Raw genomic sequence first — 18,248 nt, 5'->3', positions numbered from 1 at the left:
ACCAGAAAATTAAGAGAAAGGGGAAATGAAATGTGAAAAACATAGCACTTTTGTCTTCGAAGAAATTTTGTAGAATTTTTTTTTTTTTTAAACAAACCAATTACTTCATGTCAGCTTTGTCAGCTCTGCTGTTCAGACCGCAAAGCGCTATTGGTCGCAACGGTGGCTCCACTCATTGAGCTTTTAAGGGAAGCGGTGCTATCTATTGGCTATTCTCCAACTGTCAGAGTGCGAGTAAGCAATTAGAGATATGCAGAAAGCTGTGTAGCAAATGTGTAACAAGTGGCTCATAGTTGGTGAAAGTAGAATAAATGGACTATGCACTGCCACCAAAACATGATGACTGCGTCTGCACAGCTGTGTTTGCTGGCATATTTAACTCTGACTTTGGGATTGACTTTGGGTTTGGGCCCAAACAAAAACATGGGGTTTACGTTCCTCTTACCAGCTGGAAGCACAGAGTGTTTTTACCAAAGGACGGCGATGAACGACAGCATGGAAGTTGAATACCAGGTGAGTGGAAACTTCTCTCTTTGGTGTTTGTCTGTACACGGACAGAGTTTATTCTGATGTTTGCTTTAGCCGGAAAAAGTTTGTGTATAATATGTAACTCAAAAACAAGAAACGTGTTGGACTTTGGCATTGCATAGAGAGAGATAACAAAACCACTGGTGCTGCAGAAGCCATAACACAGAGGGGGAGCAAAATAACCCACAAAATGATTAATCTATCTTTATGCATTATCTCCCCCCACACACACACACACACACACACACACACACACACACACACACACACACACACACACACACACAACAATGCATAAATCCAAAGAAACTTTCATTTCAAAAATTCAGAATAACCTTTGGTTAACTTCCTATAATCAGACCACAGTTAGTATCGCGGTCACTCTGTTACTGCAATCTCTTTGCAGCTGTGGTGGTGTGCTGGTTCTGAGTCATGACTCTTTATGTCTCCGTGTAGCATTAATGCATTCATTTGGAAACCTAAGTCACAATCATTAAACAACATAACTACACCTTCAGTATCCTTAAGTTCCAGTCCTGCTTCAGAAGTAAACATCTGACAAAATCCTTTTTTTTTTCAGTCAGTCACTGATAAAATTCATCAATTTCCTATCTTGGGTGTTAAACTTGTCTGACCCTGTGCTTTTCATTAACTAGTGGGTTATTTGGGTGCTGAAATAAACACTTTTAACTGCTGAGAACTGTGTGGCTAGAACTCAGACAGTGGGATAACACGTGAGCTAGGTTGTCGCTCAGGGTTCTAATTTGAATTTCAGGCAGCTGTTGCAAATGAACCTGTAAAGTAGAGAAGCTTCACATGTAAGCTGCATGTCTGGGATGAAAAGAAATGAGCTGTGTTAGTGAATTCTGTGTGATTGTGACTTCAAACCTTTGCAAATACTGACTTCAATCCCTGTTTTTGTTACAGGTGATCGCAGGGTCAGGTCTGGATGTTGGGTTTATCCTCCTCTCACCCACCGGACATCGGCTAGTCTCTGACTTCAGGAGGTCTGATGGTATCCACATGTGCGTATCTGTTCAGTCTGAGATGAGCAGTCTCTCTTGCTCTTTGGTATTTCTATTAAAAAGTAGTTAAACAAATGTACGTAAAGAATGACTTAGATACACCTGTTCAAGTTCTTTTTAATGCAAATATTTGATCAGCTAATCACAGGGCAGTAAATGAATGTGTTTAGGCATGTAGGTATGCTCAGGATGACAAAGTAAGCATCATTTTGGGGAAGAAACGTTATTTAGGTGACTTTGAATGCAACACTGTTGTTGTTCCCAGATGGGCTGGTCATAGTATTTCAAAAACAGCTGATCTGCTGTGATTTTTGCTTCATTTCAATTCAGTTCTGTTTATATAGCTCCTTCATGACCACTGTCATCTCAAGGTGCTTTAAATTGTAGGCTACAAACCCTAAAATGATTTTAAAAAAATTTAAAAAGCAAGAAAAAAACCCCTCACAAACATAAAACCATCTTTTGGGTTTACAGAACATAATGTGTCCATCTTCCGATGGCTGCTTCTAGCAGGATAATATGCCATGATGTCACAAAGCTGTCGAACTGGTTTCTTGAATATGAAAATCAGATCACAGTTCTCAAATGGCCTCCACAGTCACCAGATCTCAATGTAATAGAGCTCCTTTGGGATGTGGTGAAAGGTGAGATTCACATCATGAATGTGCGGCTGACAAATCTGCTGCAATTGTGTGATGCCATCATTTTAATATGAACCAAAATCTCAGAGGATTGTTTACAGCGCCTTGTTGAATCTGTGCCTTGAATTAGGCACTTCTGGAGGTCAGAAGAAATCATTCTGAAGGCGCCTGTTGTGATTTTTGCTATACAAATCTGAACTGAATTAAAAGGAAGAAGGTCTAAAGTCTACCTAATAACGTACATTTTAGCGGACATTGCGTTTTCAGTAGGAGAAATTTTTCATCACAGTTTTTCGCAGTTGTCCAGATAAACTCTTTCTTGCCCGGATGATTGAATGTGTATCAAGACATATACAATGTGGGAGATTCATATCGATCGGCCACCTGTCTTCAAAATGTTCTTTTTCCTGTAGGGTGGATCCCACAGTTGATGGAGACTACCGGTTATGTTTTGACAACAGCTTCAGTAAAATGTCAGAGAAGATGGTGTTTTTTGAGGTCGTCATTAATAATCAGAACAGCAAAAACGGAGGCCAAGATGATTGGTTAGAGACTGTAACTTCAGACAGCATGGTGGACTACAAAATGGAAGACATCAGGGTGAGAGCAGAAAATAAAATTATGCATGTCCTGGATCTAAATTTACTCTACAACTGGTTATCATATCAGCGCCATTCGTTTAAATCCACTTAATGTCTTTTTTGTCCCCCTCCAGGCGAGAATGGACTCTGTGCACCGGCACCTGGAGAAAAGCCATCAGGTCCAGGCCATGCTGAGGGCATTTGAGGCGAGAGACCGCTACCTTCTGGAGGACAACTTGTGGCGAGTGTCCTTTTGGTCCTGCGTAAACCTGTCGGTCATGCTCACTGTTGCTGTTGTTCAAATTTACACCCTCCGACGCCTCTTTGTCAACACCAAGCAGGTCCGCACATAACAAAACCATCCTTACCTCCATCGACGAAAGACTAGCAGAAAACACTCAACTGACATGGGAGCTGAATTTAAAGGAACAGTTTACATCATTTTAAAAAGCTGGTTTTTGCACTGGATTTTTTTTTAATTGTCAAAAACTGTTCCCTTTGATGCATTGTGGAAACCACTTTCTGCTTTTGTGTCATCCCTGAAATCACATTTATAGCACAGTAGTGGATGCCTGTAGCACCGGTATTTGTTAAAAGTTTCATTAGGGAAGCTAGAACGTCAGTTGTTCTCCCTTGAAAGTTTATTGAATTACAAACACTACATTTGGCACATCTAGAAACTAAGATTATCAGAACACCAAAAAACTAATTATCAGATACGTCACCTCATGAAAGCGCATGATGAAGCTTTTTAAAAGCTTTAAAAACAAAAAAACAACAAAATGATGCAAAAGAGTAACTGTAATAAAATAAATATTTATAATCATAAAAAGAAAAGTCCCTGATTAGATTTACTATATGACAGTTAAATATTACACAAAACAATAACAGTCAGGTGGCTGGGGAAAAAGGCATCAGAGTCACTTGTTTCATGCAATTGCACTTTGTGGTACTAAGGTGGAGAAGTCAGTAAAACCAGGTGTCTATTTTTATAACTGTGAGCAGTTACAGACTCTGCCATGAATCATTTTATTGTGGTAATGCTCCACCACTTGAAAGGCATTCTCTCTTTTGCATCACTGAGCAGATACATGAAAAATTATAATACAATTCTCCTGCTGCACTTTGTGAGTTGGCACCAGAACTGAAATGATACAAAACAAATGCTCTAAGGTCTTCTGGGGGATTGGGAACAGAGAACTGAAAGTACACCATGAGATTTCAAACTATTTCAGCTTTTTGTGCCCACAATCATTAGTGTCATTATCCCAAAGAAAGAAACAAAACCCTGAACCATGCCACTCAGTTTGAATTCTTCAGTTAGGCTGCAGGACTGTAACAGCGTTATTGGGAGTGCCTCTTTGTTTTGATGAAGTGAAATTAAAACGTGCTCTTCTGCTCCCATTGTTGTCATTGATTGGAGTCATTTCACATTCACTGCGGAGTGGCCAAGGTCACTGCTGGTTTCGACGAGGGGCCGGGCGCCTGTTCAGGAACAACTGACATTAATCTCTTGGTGACACGCAGTAAAGAATTGCCGTTGACATGTTAACCCTTCAGGATCCAGTTATCAAAACAGCAAGGACACTTGTACTGTGGCGGGTGCCGGCTGAGGGATAGAAGGACCTTTTGTTTAAGCAAAGGGAAATACTAGGGAAGTGCATTTCACATTTGAATTTTAAATACTGCCTGGAAAAATCTAAATACTAAAAGCAACCTTTTATCTTTCATCAGTGTGAAAAATGTATGATCTCAATTTAGTGTTGCAAGAGAAAATCTGAGAAGCTGTTATTGGAACATGATTTGGCCCACAGAGAAACAATGATTAAAAGTTAATGTTGCAAAAATGTAGTGTTCCTGCTCATCACCACAGGATTTGTCAAGATGCATTTCTGCAGGCTGTTAAGTAGAAGGTTGCCATAGGAATATGGGCTTGTTTTAGCCCGAGAGGGGGAGAGCGAAAGCAAAGAGAAAGGAGAGGACCACCAGGAAATGCTCTATACATTATCTGAGAGAAAGAGAGAAGACCACACAAGACACAAACAGACACCAACCACCAGCGCCAGTCCCTTTATTGTACACAACACCTCTTTATTTACTCGCCTTTCTAAATCCGTTCATGTTGTTTATTCAAATCAATTAATTGCTACAGAGGCACTTGACAAGGTTTGAAGAAAAAAAAAAAAAAAAATGTTTGCAGGTTGTTTCCAATCCCCGTCTTCCAGATCCGAGAGTTGGGTTCGAAGAAAGATGGGTACGTCCATTAGGGAGAAAGGCAGTTTGCTCACAGCCTACTATATGACAAGCCATTTACAGGTTAGCCTTCCCAAGGGCAGGTCTAAGTGACAATCACAGAGATTTAAACTCTAGACCAATAAATATCTGTTTTAGTTGTTTAAAATTTGTGTACCATGGGGAGTGTGGAAGATCCATTATTAAAGATCTTCAGTATAAAGACCGGATAGGAATATTTTATTCTTCCTGGTGCTGTCACTGAAAGCCAGACCTTGAGAAAGGAAGAAAAGGCACATTTTGTCTCAAGAAGCAGTGGTTTGGGATCTTGCTGCATTTTTTTTTTTTTTTTTTTAAAACAGCTTTTTGATTTGTCAGTCTGGCTAATTAATCATCTTTCCTTGAAGCAGACTACCATCTTAGGGAGCTTCTCTTGACAGGATGTGCCTTTGTAAACCACAAATCCCAGCACCTGCTCACCACTACTGATCAAACAAAAAAAAAAAACAGAAAACAAGTGCCCAATGTAACTCCCAATTTCCCCTTAAAGACTTAAAAATATATATATATTTTTTTTTTATTATGGTCAAATACGTTCAAAGAGCAATCAAAAGATCATCATCAAATAATCACAGCTGAACCAAGTGCACGTCCAAGTTTAGACAGATAATCCCTGTAGCAAAACCCCAAGTAACAGTCCAGGCGAAGCTGGGGGGCTGAGTTGAACATACCTGTACAGAGATGATACAATTGCTACCAAAGCATCAAAAGAAATGGGGGAAAATAAAAAATAAAAAAAATGCCCAGATTTTAAATAAAGCACAATGAAATAATCTCTTTTCCCGCCTTTATTGAAGTCTAATCTATGAAATGAGTGCTAGTGCTTTCTTTAATTTGATGACTACCGTTGTATTTTGACATTTTGGGCTTGGATTATGATCGATAGCATGCTTTGTCATGTACCCTATAATAAAATGAGAGATAAGCTAACTCCCCAGAATAGGCCAGCTATATACAGGATCATTTTATGCATGGAAGCATAAGTGAGAGAAAATTTCCTTGAAAATTAAGCCCAGACAGAGACGTAACATCTGATCTATACTTAATACCACCTTTACGCTCTGAATCACAGATCTGTCCACACACCCCTCAGCTTCATCAAGTTTTATCCTCTCCGAGAGAAAACTGTACCGTGTGCGCCGTTCTATTTAAATCCGCTAATCCAGGAATTAACTCTCCTCCAAGGCTGTAGGCCTCACTGAGGTATGACTGAGACTAGAAGGATTAAAATTCAAGACGTGATCATCTCCAAATTAGTGGAGAAAGCTTCCCAGAAAGTGCAGACAGCATCCATCCCACCCCTCCCCCCGGACTTTTGTGCATAGTGTTATGGTAACAAGCTACAGCATCCCTGCTATGAGTGGCTTAATGTAAGGCTAGGCGGTTAGAAGTGCTTGGATTATAACGGTCAATGAATAACATTTCATTGAGGAAAATAATAGTTGACGGAGGAACCGAAGCTATTTCTCTCAGTGTCAAACAACCCTGCTCTGTATCTTTTTTTTTTTCTTTGTTTTTACACTCTGTTGAGATTAAGATTTCATTTTAAAGCTACATGTATAACTGTCATTTAAAAAGGACAAATTCACTCAAATAAAGCAACACAAGGGAAGAAAAAAGAACAGTGATAATAAGCCATTGTTTTTCCAATATGAAATCAGGAGACCCGAGAGAACAGCTGGTTATGGGTGTATATTACAAAGACCAACCTAGACTTGAACGTCCAGGCTCATTTTGAAGGGGAAAAAAAGTAGGGCGGAAGGGAGAGAAAAACCCAGCCTGTACCAGTTAATAACTTAATAAATGTACTTCTGCTGAGAACCTTGCCAGGAAATAAACTGTAAAGGAAATTAACCAGTTATTACATTTAAAAAATATTGAATCTGACACATCATCTCCTAATGACAGAAGCTGAATGCATCTCACAGATGAGCCATTTGTTTTCCTCTTTTAGAGCAGTCAAATGCAATATTCAAGTGGTTAAGGGCTTGCTTTCTTTCCTGCGCATTTATAAACACATTATTAGCAGCTTATTAACATTGCTTGAACAGACATCAATGCGGCTGGATGTTGCATGTTATGCACTACTATCAGTCAGCCCCTCCCCTTGAGCCCCCGCCCCTGCCTATATTGTGCAGATACACACATCCACACACAAATACACACACTCTTAGGTGGACTCGGCCACAGGTCTAGTCTAGCAGGGAGGGCTCAGCAGGGCGAATAATGGTGGGCCGGTGAGAAGGAGCACCAGGGGGTCTTCGGCTGTAACGAGGAGAGAAAAACCAGGACAAGAAGTGAGATGTGCTCTCAAAGAGGCAGTGAAGAAACCAAACTTCCCAAACAGAAGCAGAAGAGAGAGAAGAACGGAAGAAGAGTGACAAAGAGAAACTTGAGACTCAGGAAAGAATGACGCATACAGAAATAATAGGTATGTATACAAACGACAGACAAACCACAAACCATGCCTGGAACTCTCGAAAGAAACACGATGATGTGACGTCAAAGACAAAGTGTTAGAGAGTCTGTGCGACAAAAATCACAGTAATACCTTCCACGCATTGCTGGTCACATCATAAAACTTACCTGGGAATATTGGGAGGGACACGAGCAGGCCGGGAGGGGATCTGTGGGGGTGCACTGAAGGGATCCTGACTGCTATTGAAGGCATTGATGGGCGGGCCTGGGCGGGAGGGGATTGGGGGTGCACCAAAGGCCGGGGAGGGATTGAGTGGTGCTCCAAATGCAGGGGAAGGGTTCAAGGGAGGTCCTGGTGTTGGTCCCCTCACAGCAGGTGGACGGCTGGGGGGTTGGGATGATGTAGGAGTTGGCCTGCGCTGAGCGGTCGGACTGAGAAAAAGTTTAGTGCATGACAAACGGAAAGGAAAATGAAAACCAACACAAAGATCACATGAATTCTCCTGTGTGATTAGAGAAAGAGTGTTTCAACTATTACATTCACACCCCGTTAACCCTCACCTGGCTTCCTGCATCCAGGAGTCATTTACAGGTGGCGGTACTGGGGTGGAGATTGTGTTGGCACTGATGTCGCCAATAATGACCAGTGCTTCCTTGAGTGCATGATACATGCGCAGCATTTCGTCTCTACGCTGGGCCTGGTCAGCAGACTCCTCCATCAGGATGTTCTGATCCCCAGATGAATAGAGGTAGGCCAGAAGCTCTGAGTGGATGAAGTCCTTCGCCTATAAGGAGGACATATTAATCAAGACAGAATCTTTAGATATGGAGCAGGAAAATGGCTGTAGTATGTGGTTCCAATTAATAAGATATTATGGGGTTAATACTTACTCATAAAAGAAAAATACGCATAGATCTGTGACCAAAAATATTTGAAAGTCTTGGCAAAAGAGCTGCTTACTAGACAGTCGTGTAGGAGTTTGTTACAAGTGTGTGTATGTGTAGTTGCTGGACTGCTAGAAGATGTCAAAGTAGGCTCACTAAAATAATAAATCAGAATAAATGGACAGTGGGCAAGTTACTGTGAGGATGCCTCATAAATTCTCTTAATTGCTTCAGGTTTAGGAACTTGTGTCAAAATAAAATGCACGGCTAATGCCAATAACAAAAAACAAGAAAACTAAAAACTGTTCTCCATAGTTCTACAGCAAATACACTTAGTACTGTAAGTACAATTAAAAGCTTGTTTTAAGAAAGACAACGATCAACAGAACTAGTAAAAAACATGCTACGTCCTCCCACAGTTCACAGAAATACACTTTGAGTGCGTAGGAGGGATACTGTGTGGAAGTGCAATATTTTAGGACATGCAGAGTGTTGCAATAGTACATGCTCTCATTTAAAGTTTAGGTTGAGATACAGCTACTGTTGGCATTTTTCACAGGACATATCCTCACAATTAGGATCCGCTTTAACCAGAAACTGTGCTTGAATGTATTATGCACTGTATGAAGTGGCTGTCATAGAGAATCTGCAGAAAAGAAGCCAATTAAGCTCTAAGTGAAATACAGTGCAGTGTTGCAGTAACAGACCCAGAACATGCAGACACTGTCGGGATATATATTCTTCTCATATTGTATTTCCGATGGTTGAATAGTGCTGGAAAACACCACACCTTTCAGGCATTACACAGTATGGGTGTGGGCACCAACTGTTTTCTGCAACTATCAACCGATTGAACCCATTTCATGGTGCAACTGCATAACTTTGTAACTTAAATACGCATGTCACTTCCCACAGTATGGCCCACCGCAACATGATCACTGCTCCGTCAGAGAAATTGCACACTGCTATGCCCAACTTATAAAAACAAACCCTTCCCCCCAAAAGAAATTTTCCAATGTGATTGGATAACTCTACTTCTAGCGTATTTCGAGTCTAGTCAATTACTTTGGTCTGGTGGTGAGAACTGCTGAACTTACGCTGTTGATCATGAGATGCATGATGGTCTTGGGCACAAGATCTCTGATAGATTTGTTTATGATGCTGATGTACGAGTCCACCAGGTTGCGTATGGTTTCCACCTGCCGTTCCAACTGAGGATCCATGGAGAATGTATCTGCAGGGCAAGGCTCTTCATTCTCCTCCTTAACCACAACATCAAAACACAAAACAGCAAAGATGAAGCAGAATTATAGCCTACACACATCTACTTCCTGTAATAGGAGCAGATATGAAAATTCTCCTGAAAATGTAAAGAGAGAAAAAGCGCTATAGTGTTTATAGTTGCACAGTAAGTCCAAACTCTGTGCTTGATTATGAATGCTTTCTGGTTCTTTAATGGAAAAGAACCAGTCAAACAGAAATACTTTGTTACATACCTGGTCCTTTTCTGGATAAACTCCAGCCCTGAGGAAAGACGCTTTCCAGCTGTCCACATCGTCCTGAGTATCACATGCCAGTTCTATTTGGCGAAGATCCTTGTACACGTTCCTGTAGAGATAAACAAGTGGCTGTGTGTAGCCTCACTCCAATACACAAATTCATGCACACACAAGGAAAAGATAGGCCTGCAGGAATACCGGTCAACAAGTACGGGTTTTATTATTAACACGACTGACCTCTGTTCAGTGTTGAAGATTGCAAAGATGTGCTTTGTGGACATAAAGCCTTTCTCAACATCTCTGAGCTTCAGGTTATCCAAGGGAAGCATATACTTCTTTTCTTTTTCCTAGCATGAGAAAAAAAACGTTTTTACACACGACACAAAGTAATAATAACAGGCAAACCTTGAACATATAACAGAGAACACATAAGGACTTCTACACAGTGCTGTAGTGAAATTTTTTAAACCTCCCATTAGTCAAGACATTTCTCATGATGTGAATAACATTTACTGAAATTTACAAAAGCATTGAAAAACAAATAAAATTCAAAAATAAAATTTCAGAGTCAAGTTTTCAGAAAATGACCGATGGTACTAAAACATATGAAGCTTTCCTCAAAGCAGACTAGTAGAAAAATTATTCATCAGGTTGGGATTTTATAGAGAGCCTTCTTTGTCCTTAATGGCATCAAATTTTTCTGGTATTCCCCCCAAACTTTGGAGGCCTTTTCTAATTCTAATTTCTCTGTGGGAAACAAAAACCCTTACTCTTTTTCAGTTCTTCATTTGCTTTCTTTAAATACCACAGAAAATGTTCTCTGTTTGAATATTTCACTTAACTCAAAAATGTTACTTATAGAACTTCTAAATGATTTGATGTGTAACCCCTACATACTATGTAGGGTTGAAGAGCTCTGATTTCAACTGTAGGCTGTAGATGAAAATCACAGAGCGTTGCTCTGATACTTCGACACCAATGAGCAGACATGATGGAATGCATTTCCTCTGTGTGGACGACCACCAGGCTGGTGGGATGAAGAAATGCATGATGAGTGTGAGGAGGAGGAGCATGAGGGAGCTCTAGGGGGATGGGGTGCCAGCTTTCGCTGTTGAGCAAAGACATCTGGAAGCATTTATGTCTGCACAACCACAGAGAGCGGGGTGCAGGCCCAAGAGTTACATCACTCAGTTCCTCATGATTCCCCGCCCTCACGACACATACACACTCGCAAAAAAAGAAAAGAAAAAAAAAAAACAGGGGCTAAGTCTTTAACTGCACGTGCAAAGACAAACAAACAGACAAGCCTGACTAAAGCGAACAAATACATAAAACTGAACTTTGGGCGTGTGCATAACGACGCACTTGCACACCCAATTCCTAAATCATTTAGGCTGACTCATGTGAACAAGTGTCTACACACATGCACACTTGTACACACAATCACCCCCTCCCTCTGCTCTGGCCCCCGTAACCCAGTACGATTTCCTGCAAATTCCAAAGTCAGATCCCGGCTGGAACATTTCAGCCCGCCTGCCACGTCAGTTTGCCTCCACCATCGTACCGCTCCTTTCTCTTCGACTTTTCACAAAAGGCTACCAACGTGAGGACGCCCTTTCAGTTAACGTTTGTGTGTGTGTGTGTGTGTGTGTGTGTGTGTGTGTATATATTTTAAATGATGACTTCTTTTTAAAAAAAAAAAATAATAATAATAATCTTGGTGGAAGAATGGATACAACTAAGGACGATCAAGTGGGTGAGCAATGTGATGATTTTTTTTTTATGAATTTCATGCTATTAAAAGTATTCAAACTTTCATTTTAGTTAAATCAGTTAAGTCTGATCATTTTAAGTTTATCCATCAGGGCACGCATGCTTCTTGGAGTGAACATTTGTCTCCTTTCCTTGAATTCGAGACTCAGTACATATCTTTTCTACAAAACATATTTAGACACTGCTGTTTAGCCAAGAGGGGCTGGCACGAGTCACTCGCCTGAGTCACTTTAAACATATTGTTGTAATGGTTAAAATGTTTCATGTAATGCTGCATTTTCACACAAAAAACTTAAATTTTAAGTTTTCTGTTGTTTTAGTAATAAGCAGTTCCTATATACACGTGGCTTTTTCTTCATATGTATGATTACCGGTACTGAGATAATATTTACTCTTTGTGTCCTCGGTCCTACAGTTGCAGCATGCAGACGTAATGACCTCTGGGTCCTTCCTCCCATCAGAGTCCTTCTCACCCCTCAACCCCCACCTCGCCTGCCCAGTGTTCAGACTACCTGTTCATCAGGCTGCAGCTGAACAGTAGTCTGCACATTGGTTAGGCTAGGCTGGGAAATGACACCAAATCCTCATTTGGGATAGTTTATATTAGCAGCAGCGTCTTAACCACACAGCAACTCTTCTCACCTCCTCATTTTTGTACCAGGACAGGGACTCAGCAGTCAGGACAAACCAGTATTCCTTGGAGCCTCCTTTCATGATGCTGATGTTGATGGTTAGCCAGCCTTTCCTGATCACCTGTATGGTCAGGAGAATATGACGGAGAAGGGTTGTAGGGAGAGAGGGGTACCAGGAGGATTGAGGGAAAGCTTTAACAATGAGGTTCATGCACTGGCGAAATGTGGACCCCATAAAGTTCCATTAATTATGGGATTTAACAACAATAAAACCTTACCCGCTTACCTGCTGGGCCTTGGTATGTTTGTGTTTTTTTCTTTTTATGTACATATTAAACATTGTACCTAAACAAATCTAATTTACTTAACTAGGTATCACAAAAGAGAGAATCTGAAAATGCTAAACTATGACAAAATGGAGTGACTAAAGAACAGAAAAACATGCACATTTATCTAGTATATACACATGTAATATGGATGACTATATACAAAAGCATTACAAGGTTGAAAAGAGGGATGTAGGCCTCATTGTCTATAGTCCACAGTAAGGAAATGACCAAATGGGTCCTGATAGTACCCACAGCATGGCTGCTCTGATACAAAGTCAAAAACCAAAGGTCGACGGTGGTATGTTAATGCCAGCGGGTCAGTAAAGCCTAGCCTATGCACTGGAAGTTAGAGAGCAGCATTGTTAATGGGTTTAGCTGAACTTTGAGAAAAGAGTGTTAATTACTTGATTTTAAAAGAAAGAGGTAAAGAAGGAAAAGTGATTTGTAGCGAAGGAGATTAAACACAGAGCCAAGCAGATGGACGGAGTTAGCAGAGATCACAAGCGGGACAAAAAATTTAAAAGCAAAGAAAAATCTGAAGTGGAGAGCTGGAGAGGGAATCAATTTAGGAAGAGTCCATGCATTATGGAGAAACCAGTGTAACCATGGTCTCTCCATTTTCTCACACAGAGCTTCATGCATTTCAAGTGCAGTATGTGAAACTATCTTTGAGAAGTGTGCTTTTTTGCAGACTGCATCTAAGTGGAAATGTCCATTTCAAAACCTGCTTTAGACCTCTCTCCTGCACTCCTTTTCCACCCAGGAGAGGACTGGAGTGAGCAATGGGAAATAAAGGTTAATTGGTTCAAAAGCGCCAACATAAACATGGGAGAGGAGTTAGGAATGCAGAAGCTAGTCGTGGTAGTTTGCCTTGGCATGAACATAACGTAACTTTTCAGAGCAATAAAAGGACTTAAATCCAGAGGATTTAAGGCAGGTAGAAATACTGCTTCCTGTTTTAATGTAAGCTTGCATAAGCGATGTGAGGATTTCACAGGTGAGATGTTCTTGTTTCTGTAGTCAGTTAAATCTAAATTTTTGTGATGCAATGGTTAATTAAAGGTGTTAGATTACATCAGAGTCAAAGGAAAGAAATTCATAGGATTGGTGTAAAAAAATAAAAATAATGACATTTTGAATTTGTCTTGTCAAATATTAAAAAAAGAAAATCAAAATGACCAAAACCCCCAAAACATTTCATTTAATTAAAGAAATCCCAAAGTCATAATCAATCATAGTACAAATACAGCTTTGATTAGTAAGAAGGTATCTTTTAGAATGTAATGAATTTAATCTAACAACCAATCCATAAAGGAAATGAGTAATTATTATTATTATTATAATTATTTGTTCCACTCTCAATACCCATTTTGTCCCCAGTGACACTTCGGATGATTTCCACAAGGCAAACTTTTGAGTCACCATGCATGAGGCAGCAGCAGAGGTAAAAACCCAAGGACAGGAGAACTGACGCCTCCACGGTTACTGGTGGAAGAGTTCCTTGTTATCTTTCTCTGGTCCTTAACAGAGAGAACAAAGCACTGCCAAGTGCCAAAAGCCTTTATGGGCACAAAATAATTCATATCTTTTTCATATTATTCAATAGAGAAAATGTTAGTAGCAACCAAAATGTAGAATTAATGACAATTACTGTCATATTAAAGTGATGAATTACAGAAGTCAATGTGCCGAGTGTTACTCTAAAGATAGTCCAAATTACTGGACTGCGTGCTGATGTCAGAATTGTAATTGATATCACTTTAAGTCAGTCCTGAGACTCTACCTTTTCCTCGTAGACCTCTCCTAGTGCGTCAAGCTGCAGAGAGGTACAACAATTCATTATGATGAAAGTATAAAGTGCTATTTGCTATAGCTAGCTGTTTAAACAGTTATTTCATAGCAGCCTGTTTTTGAAGCCTAACTATACCAGCTGACCTTTCTGTGATGGCCTCAGTTCTTCTGCATGAGTTACCCCTACTGCCCCGGGCAGGGTGTGGGTTTGAGGGGTACTTACCAGAATCTCACCCTGCAGTAACAGGAGGGGGGGAGGGGGGAGATTAAAGCCAAAAAAAAAAAAAAAAAAAAAAAGGGGGAGTAGTATAAAATCAAAGCCAAAATAAATAAGGTAAGGAAGCAAAGAAATGAAGATGAAGGACAAGATGTAGGAGGAAAGAGGAGAAGAAGAGGAGTGAAGCAGTAATGAGGAAGGTTGAAAAGAAGATGGTAAAATGGCAGGAATGACAGTTTGAAGGAAGTGCACACACACAGGAGGAAAACAGAGGAAATCCATTTGGCAACCAGAGAAAGGAAGATGAAGAGAGAGGAGAAAGAGGTATAGAGAGAAAGAGAGAGCAAGAGAATTACATGCAATTAGAATTACTTCAAGTATACCACAATTTGGTTATGTCATATTTGTTGCTCAGTTGATAGGTGCAGGATCCATGCACATTCTGTATTCTGTAGCAAAGGATGCTTGTGAGTTAATGGGAAGGCAAAACAATCAATATAATTTGGGGATCAATTGCTACTTTGCTTCACACCATCATGCCTAGATCACATGCAAACAGCAATTAATAACAGCCAGAGACAAATGCTCGTTAAAAATAAATAAATAAATAACAATAAAGCAGTGAAGCAGGGTCTTCTTTAAGTTCACTAAGGCAACTCTCCCCTTACTGAAAATGCCATTGAGGCTAATTAGCGGGAATACAATCATATTAAAAATTGCCTCAAATACACTTTACAATTTAAACAAACTTTTCAACAAAACACTGAATAAAATAGAAAAGGAGAGGTACCAGCTTTGTAACAATATTGGCAAAGACCAGCCAGTTGAACATGAGGATTAGAAAAGATTGGGACTGGATACAGTCAGTGTCATTAACAGTTAGGTAGGTCAAGATAGATTAATGGCCAAGGGTCTTTATCACTGCTAAGTTATGTCAGGTATGCTCACTAGGTTTATTAACAGGTTGGTAATGGGAGGCGTCAGTAAAGGAAGATTAAATCTGGGATTGGTGAAAAGCTGACCGAGCAAACATACCTGGTTCGGTATGGCCCTCTTCTTGTTCGCAGCCGTGTTCCTCTGCTGAGCACTGTCATCACATAAAGAGATCACAACACACCTTATACCACATCTCTAAAATACACAAGTATTCACAAGTGACTTGTGTGGGTTTACCTAAGATGTTCATGGCGTCATTATTATTGAACCAATACATACACACATGGATGTGGAAGTAGGCTGGGGAAGAATTTGCACTACATGGGGACTATAATGGTCTTACAAATGCTATAAGACAAAACCCTCAATCTTTTCTGTTTGCCCACCTGTTGTTGCCGTACACTGGGGAGCTACCATCATCCAGCCTTCTGTAGTCAAGACTGAAAGTGATGTCATGAGAAACGTTAAACAGCCCTTGCTTACCGCCGACAAGTTTCATCAATCCGCTTGCCATGCAGAGGATAAACCTTCACACACGCACACACTCTGGGGCTTGCTTTGTTATTGGTCAATGAAACAACCCACACAGAGCAGGGAAGCGTCACTCAACTACATGCTACTGTAACTACTATGCTAAAAAGAACACGAATTCAACCACAAACTGCTTAGGGATATACCACAAACGCAGTGAACACTTTGCAATGTGCAAATTAGTTTCCAGTGCACAAAAGCATCTAAAGTCAATGCAGTAAAACGTCAGCACTTTCTCTCTTCATTGCCAACATAAGTAGTGTTTATAGTCAAGCAACCGAGCATGCTTGACTTTGTTTGGAGGCTCAGCAAGTAATGCTGCATGCAGTGGGGAGAAGGCGGCATCTAAAGTGACCTTGATCAATGTAACATCCACTTTACTGAGAGGGAGAGATATGTGCTAAATGACTAATTGGCATGCTGCACACTGAGGCACAGTAGTTTACAACATGTATGTAATTATAAGCTGGAGCTCTGCACTCAATAGTCCAAATCATCCAACTGCAACCCTGTAAGCTTGCTAACATCCAATACCATCAGCGGGAGGTAACACGGATGTTCGGTTTGGCTTAAGCCGCCTACTTTGATTTGACACAAACTAACACTTTTTGTGAAGTCTTTACCCACTCATCGACTTGCTGTTGACTCCAGTAATCTTTACCCCATCTATCGCTCCTCTGCTTTTCATTGGGACTTCTCCACAACCATGTGACTAGAAACTAGAGAGCAGAAACTAGTTTCTCTAAAAATGCATAATTACCTCACTCTCCAATTTCAAACCAAACCAATGGGTTTGCTCTCTCATAGTTAATCAGTATACGACACATGCACATTCTACTGAAAGTGTGCAGAGCTGTGAGCCAGACTGCTGTGTGCGTGCCATTTATATGACAGACCCCACGGAAAACTATGGAAGGGAAAACAAGCTACATAGTGCCTTGGCTAGCATTTTCAGACAATCATCTATGGACACAAACTTATTATAGGAAATGACTGGAATCAGGAGCAGTGCAGTGATTGTCAAGGGTCTAAAGTGAGAGCTGGATTGCATGCGTATTGATTGCTGAAAGTTATCGTATTACATGTCTTTTCTTTTTTTAAAAAAAAAAAAATCAATGGAACCACACGTTCGGACAAAAGGCAAATTAAAGTTCATCAAACTTGCCCTCAGTGAGACACTTGTCACAGACAGCAGGCTGTAAATTGGGCTGGAGAAGGTGGAGGTGAGAGGGGTACTTACTTAGCAAAGCCTATGAAGTCCTCATGGTTGGTGTTGATGTAGGACAGCTCAATGTCAATCAGCAGCAGAACCTTAGCAGAAAGTTATGATTAAGAGGGAGAGGTCACAATTAAACACCAATTACAGTGAGCACAAAATAGAAAGTCTCCCTTGTGATATTACACACTGAACAAAAATAAACCCTGACATTTAAAACTAAATTCACACAGTCATTGTGATACAGCCCATCAGTACTGCATTAGTGATGCAGTGGAGTTGAGAATAGGAATTTCAGCTCAACTTGTTTTGATTTCTGGTTAAAAGTGTTGCTACCAGGACTGAAACTCTAGCGTGGACAATTTAAACCTGAAACGAAATAAATACGTTTTTCCTTCTCTCTCAGAAGCCAGATTTCTGTGAAAATTTAGCAGAAATGAGTCAAATTAACAGGAAGTTGGAATATATTTAAAGCACATGTGGCCAATTAAACTTTTTTCCCCTGAAGATTAAAGAGATTAGAATCTATGTTGACTCATTTGGTCAAACTATCAGTTACAAATTCACTTGCAGCACTAAATACCAATGATGACTAGGACTACACACACACACACACAGGATATAACAGGCATCTGTTTTTTTTTCTTAAATGTATGCATCCACCTGCAGCTCTGATAACCACAAATATGAATAGACTTGAGACAAAACATTTTATAACATGGTTGTGCGTCACTGGGAAGAATGCATGCAGACACCAAGAGGGCAACTAGCATAGCATGACCTTAAATTACCGATAAAGAATTGCAGGGAGATTAAGGGTGTTTTTAAAAAGGAAAAATGTGCTTCTTCGTGTTTCAGATGGAAGATCAGCAGATGTAGAAACTAAAAATGCTCGATGAGTCATTGATACAGTTAATGCTAGGTGTTAAAATGTTAAGGTCAAGGTCAAATTTA

General features: G+C 40.3%; 2 protein-coding genes across 5 annotated transcripts in view; one reads left to right on the top strand and one right to left on the bottom strand.

Moving 5' to 3' along the window:
- Positions 1-289: 289 nt before the first annotated feature.
- LOC146633849 (transmembrane emp24 domain-containing protein 1-like) lies at positions 290-4,377 on the top strand. The gene is made up of 4 exons (XM_085352584.1): positions 290-513; positions 1,456-1,553; positions 2,608-2,794; positions 2,910-4,377. Exons 1-4 carry the CDS (start codon positions 319-321, stop codon positions 3,126-3,128), a joined length of 699 nt encoding a protein of 232 aa, XP_085208710.1. The 5' UTR covers positions 290-318; the 3' UTR covers positions 3,129-4,377.
- Positions 4,378-7,236: 2,859 nt separating this feature from the next.
- The window catches only part of dnm2a (dynamin 2a), a 33,410-nt gene continuing 22,398 nt past the window's right edge, over positions 7,237-18,248 (bottom strand). Inside the window, exons 12-22 of one of the 4 annotated variants that reach the window (XM_085351674.1) lie at positions 17,319-17,389; positions 15,934-15,987; positions 15,647-15,698; positions 14,387-14,419; positions 12,285-12,395; positions 10,107-10,216; positions 9,867-9,978; positions 9,468-9,632; positions 8,047-8,270; positions 7,654-7,917; positions 7,237-7,332 (exon numbers count right to left, since the gene is read on the bottom strand). In XM_085351674.1, coding sequence (XP_085207800.1) covers positions 7,260-7,332; positions 7,654-7,917; positions 8,047-8,270; positions 9,468-9,632; positions 9,867-9,978; positions 10,107-10,216; positions 12,285-12,395; positions 14,387-14,419; positions 15,647-15,698; positions 15,934-15,987; positions 17,319-17,389 — 1,269 coding nt within the window. In that variant the 3' untranslated portion in view covers positions 7,237-7,259. Of the gene's footprint in view, positions 7,333-7,653; positions 7,918-8,046; positions 8,271-9,467; positions 9,633-9,866; positions 9,979-10,106; positions 10,217-12,284; positions 12,396-14,386; positions 14,420-14,617; positions 14,630-15,646; positions 15,699-15,933; positions 15,988-17,318; positions 17,390-18,248 lie in introns of all 4 variants that reach the window. The other 3 variants (XM_085351676.1, XM_085351678.1, XM_085351677.1) reach the window with 3 other exon arrangements.

Source organism: Diplotaxodon limnothrissa, linkage group LG4, assembly GCF_057381915.1.
Source record: "Diplotaxodon limnothrissa isolate DT_005_m linkage group LG4, D_limnothrissa_male_GT1.1, whole genome shotgun sequence".
Lineage (NCBI taxonomy): Eukaryota > Metazoa > Chordata > Actinopteri > Cichliformes > Cichlidae > Diplotaxodon > Diplotaxodon limnothrissa.
Note: the sequence above shows the minus strand (reverse complement) of the source record. Positions and strands in the feature narration are given on the sequence as shown.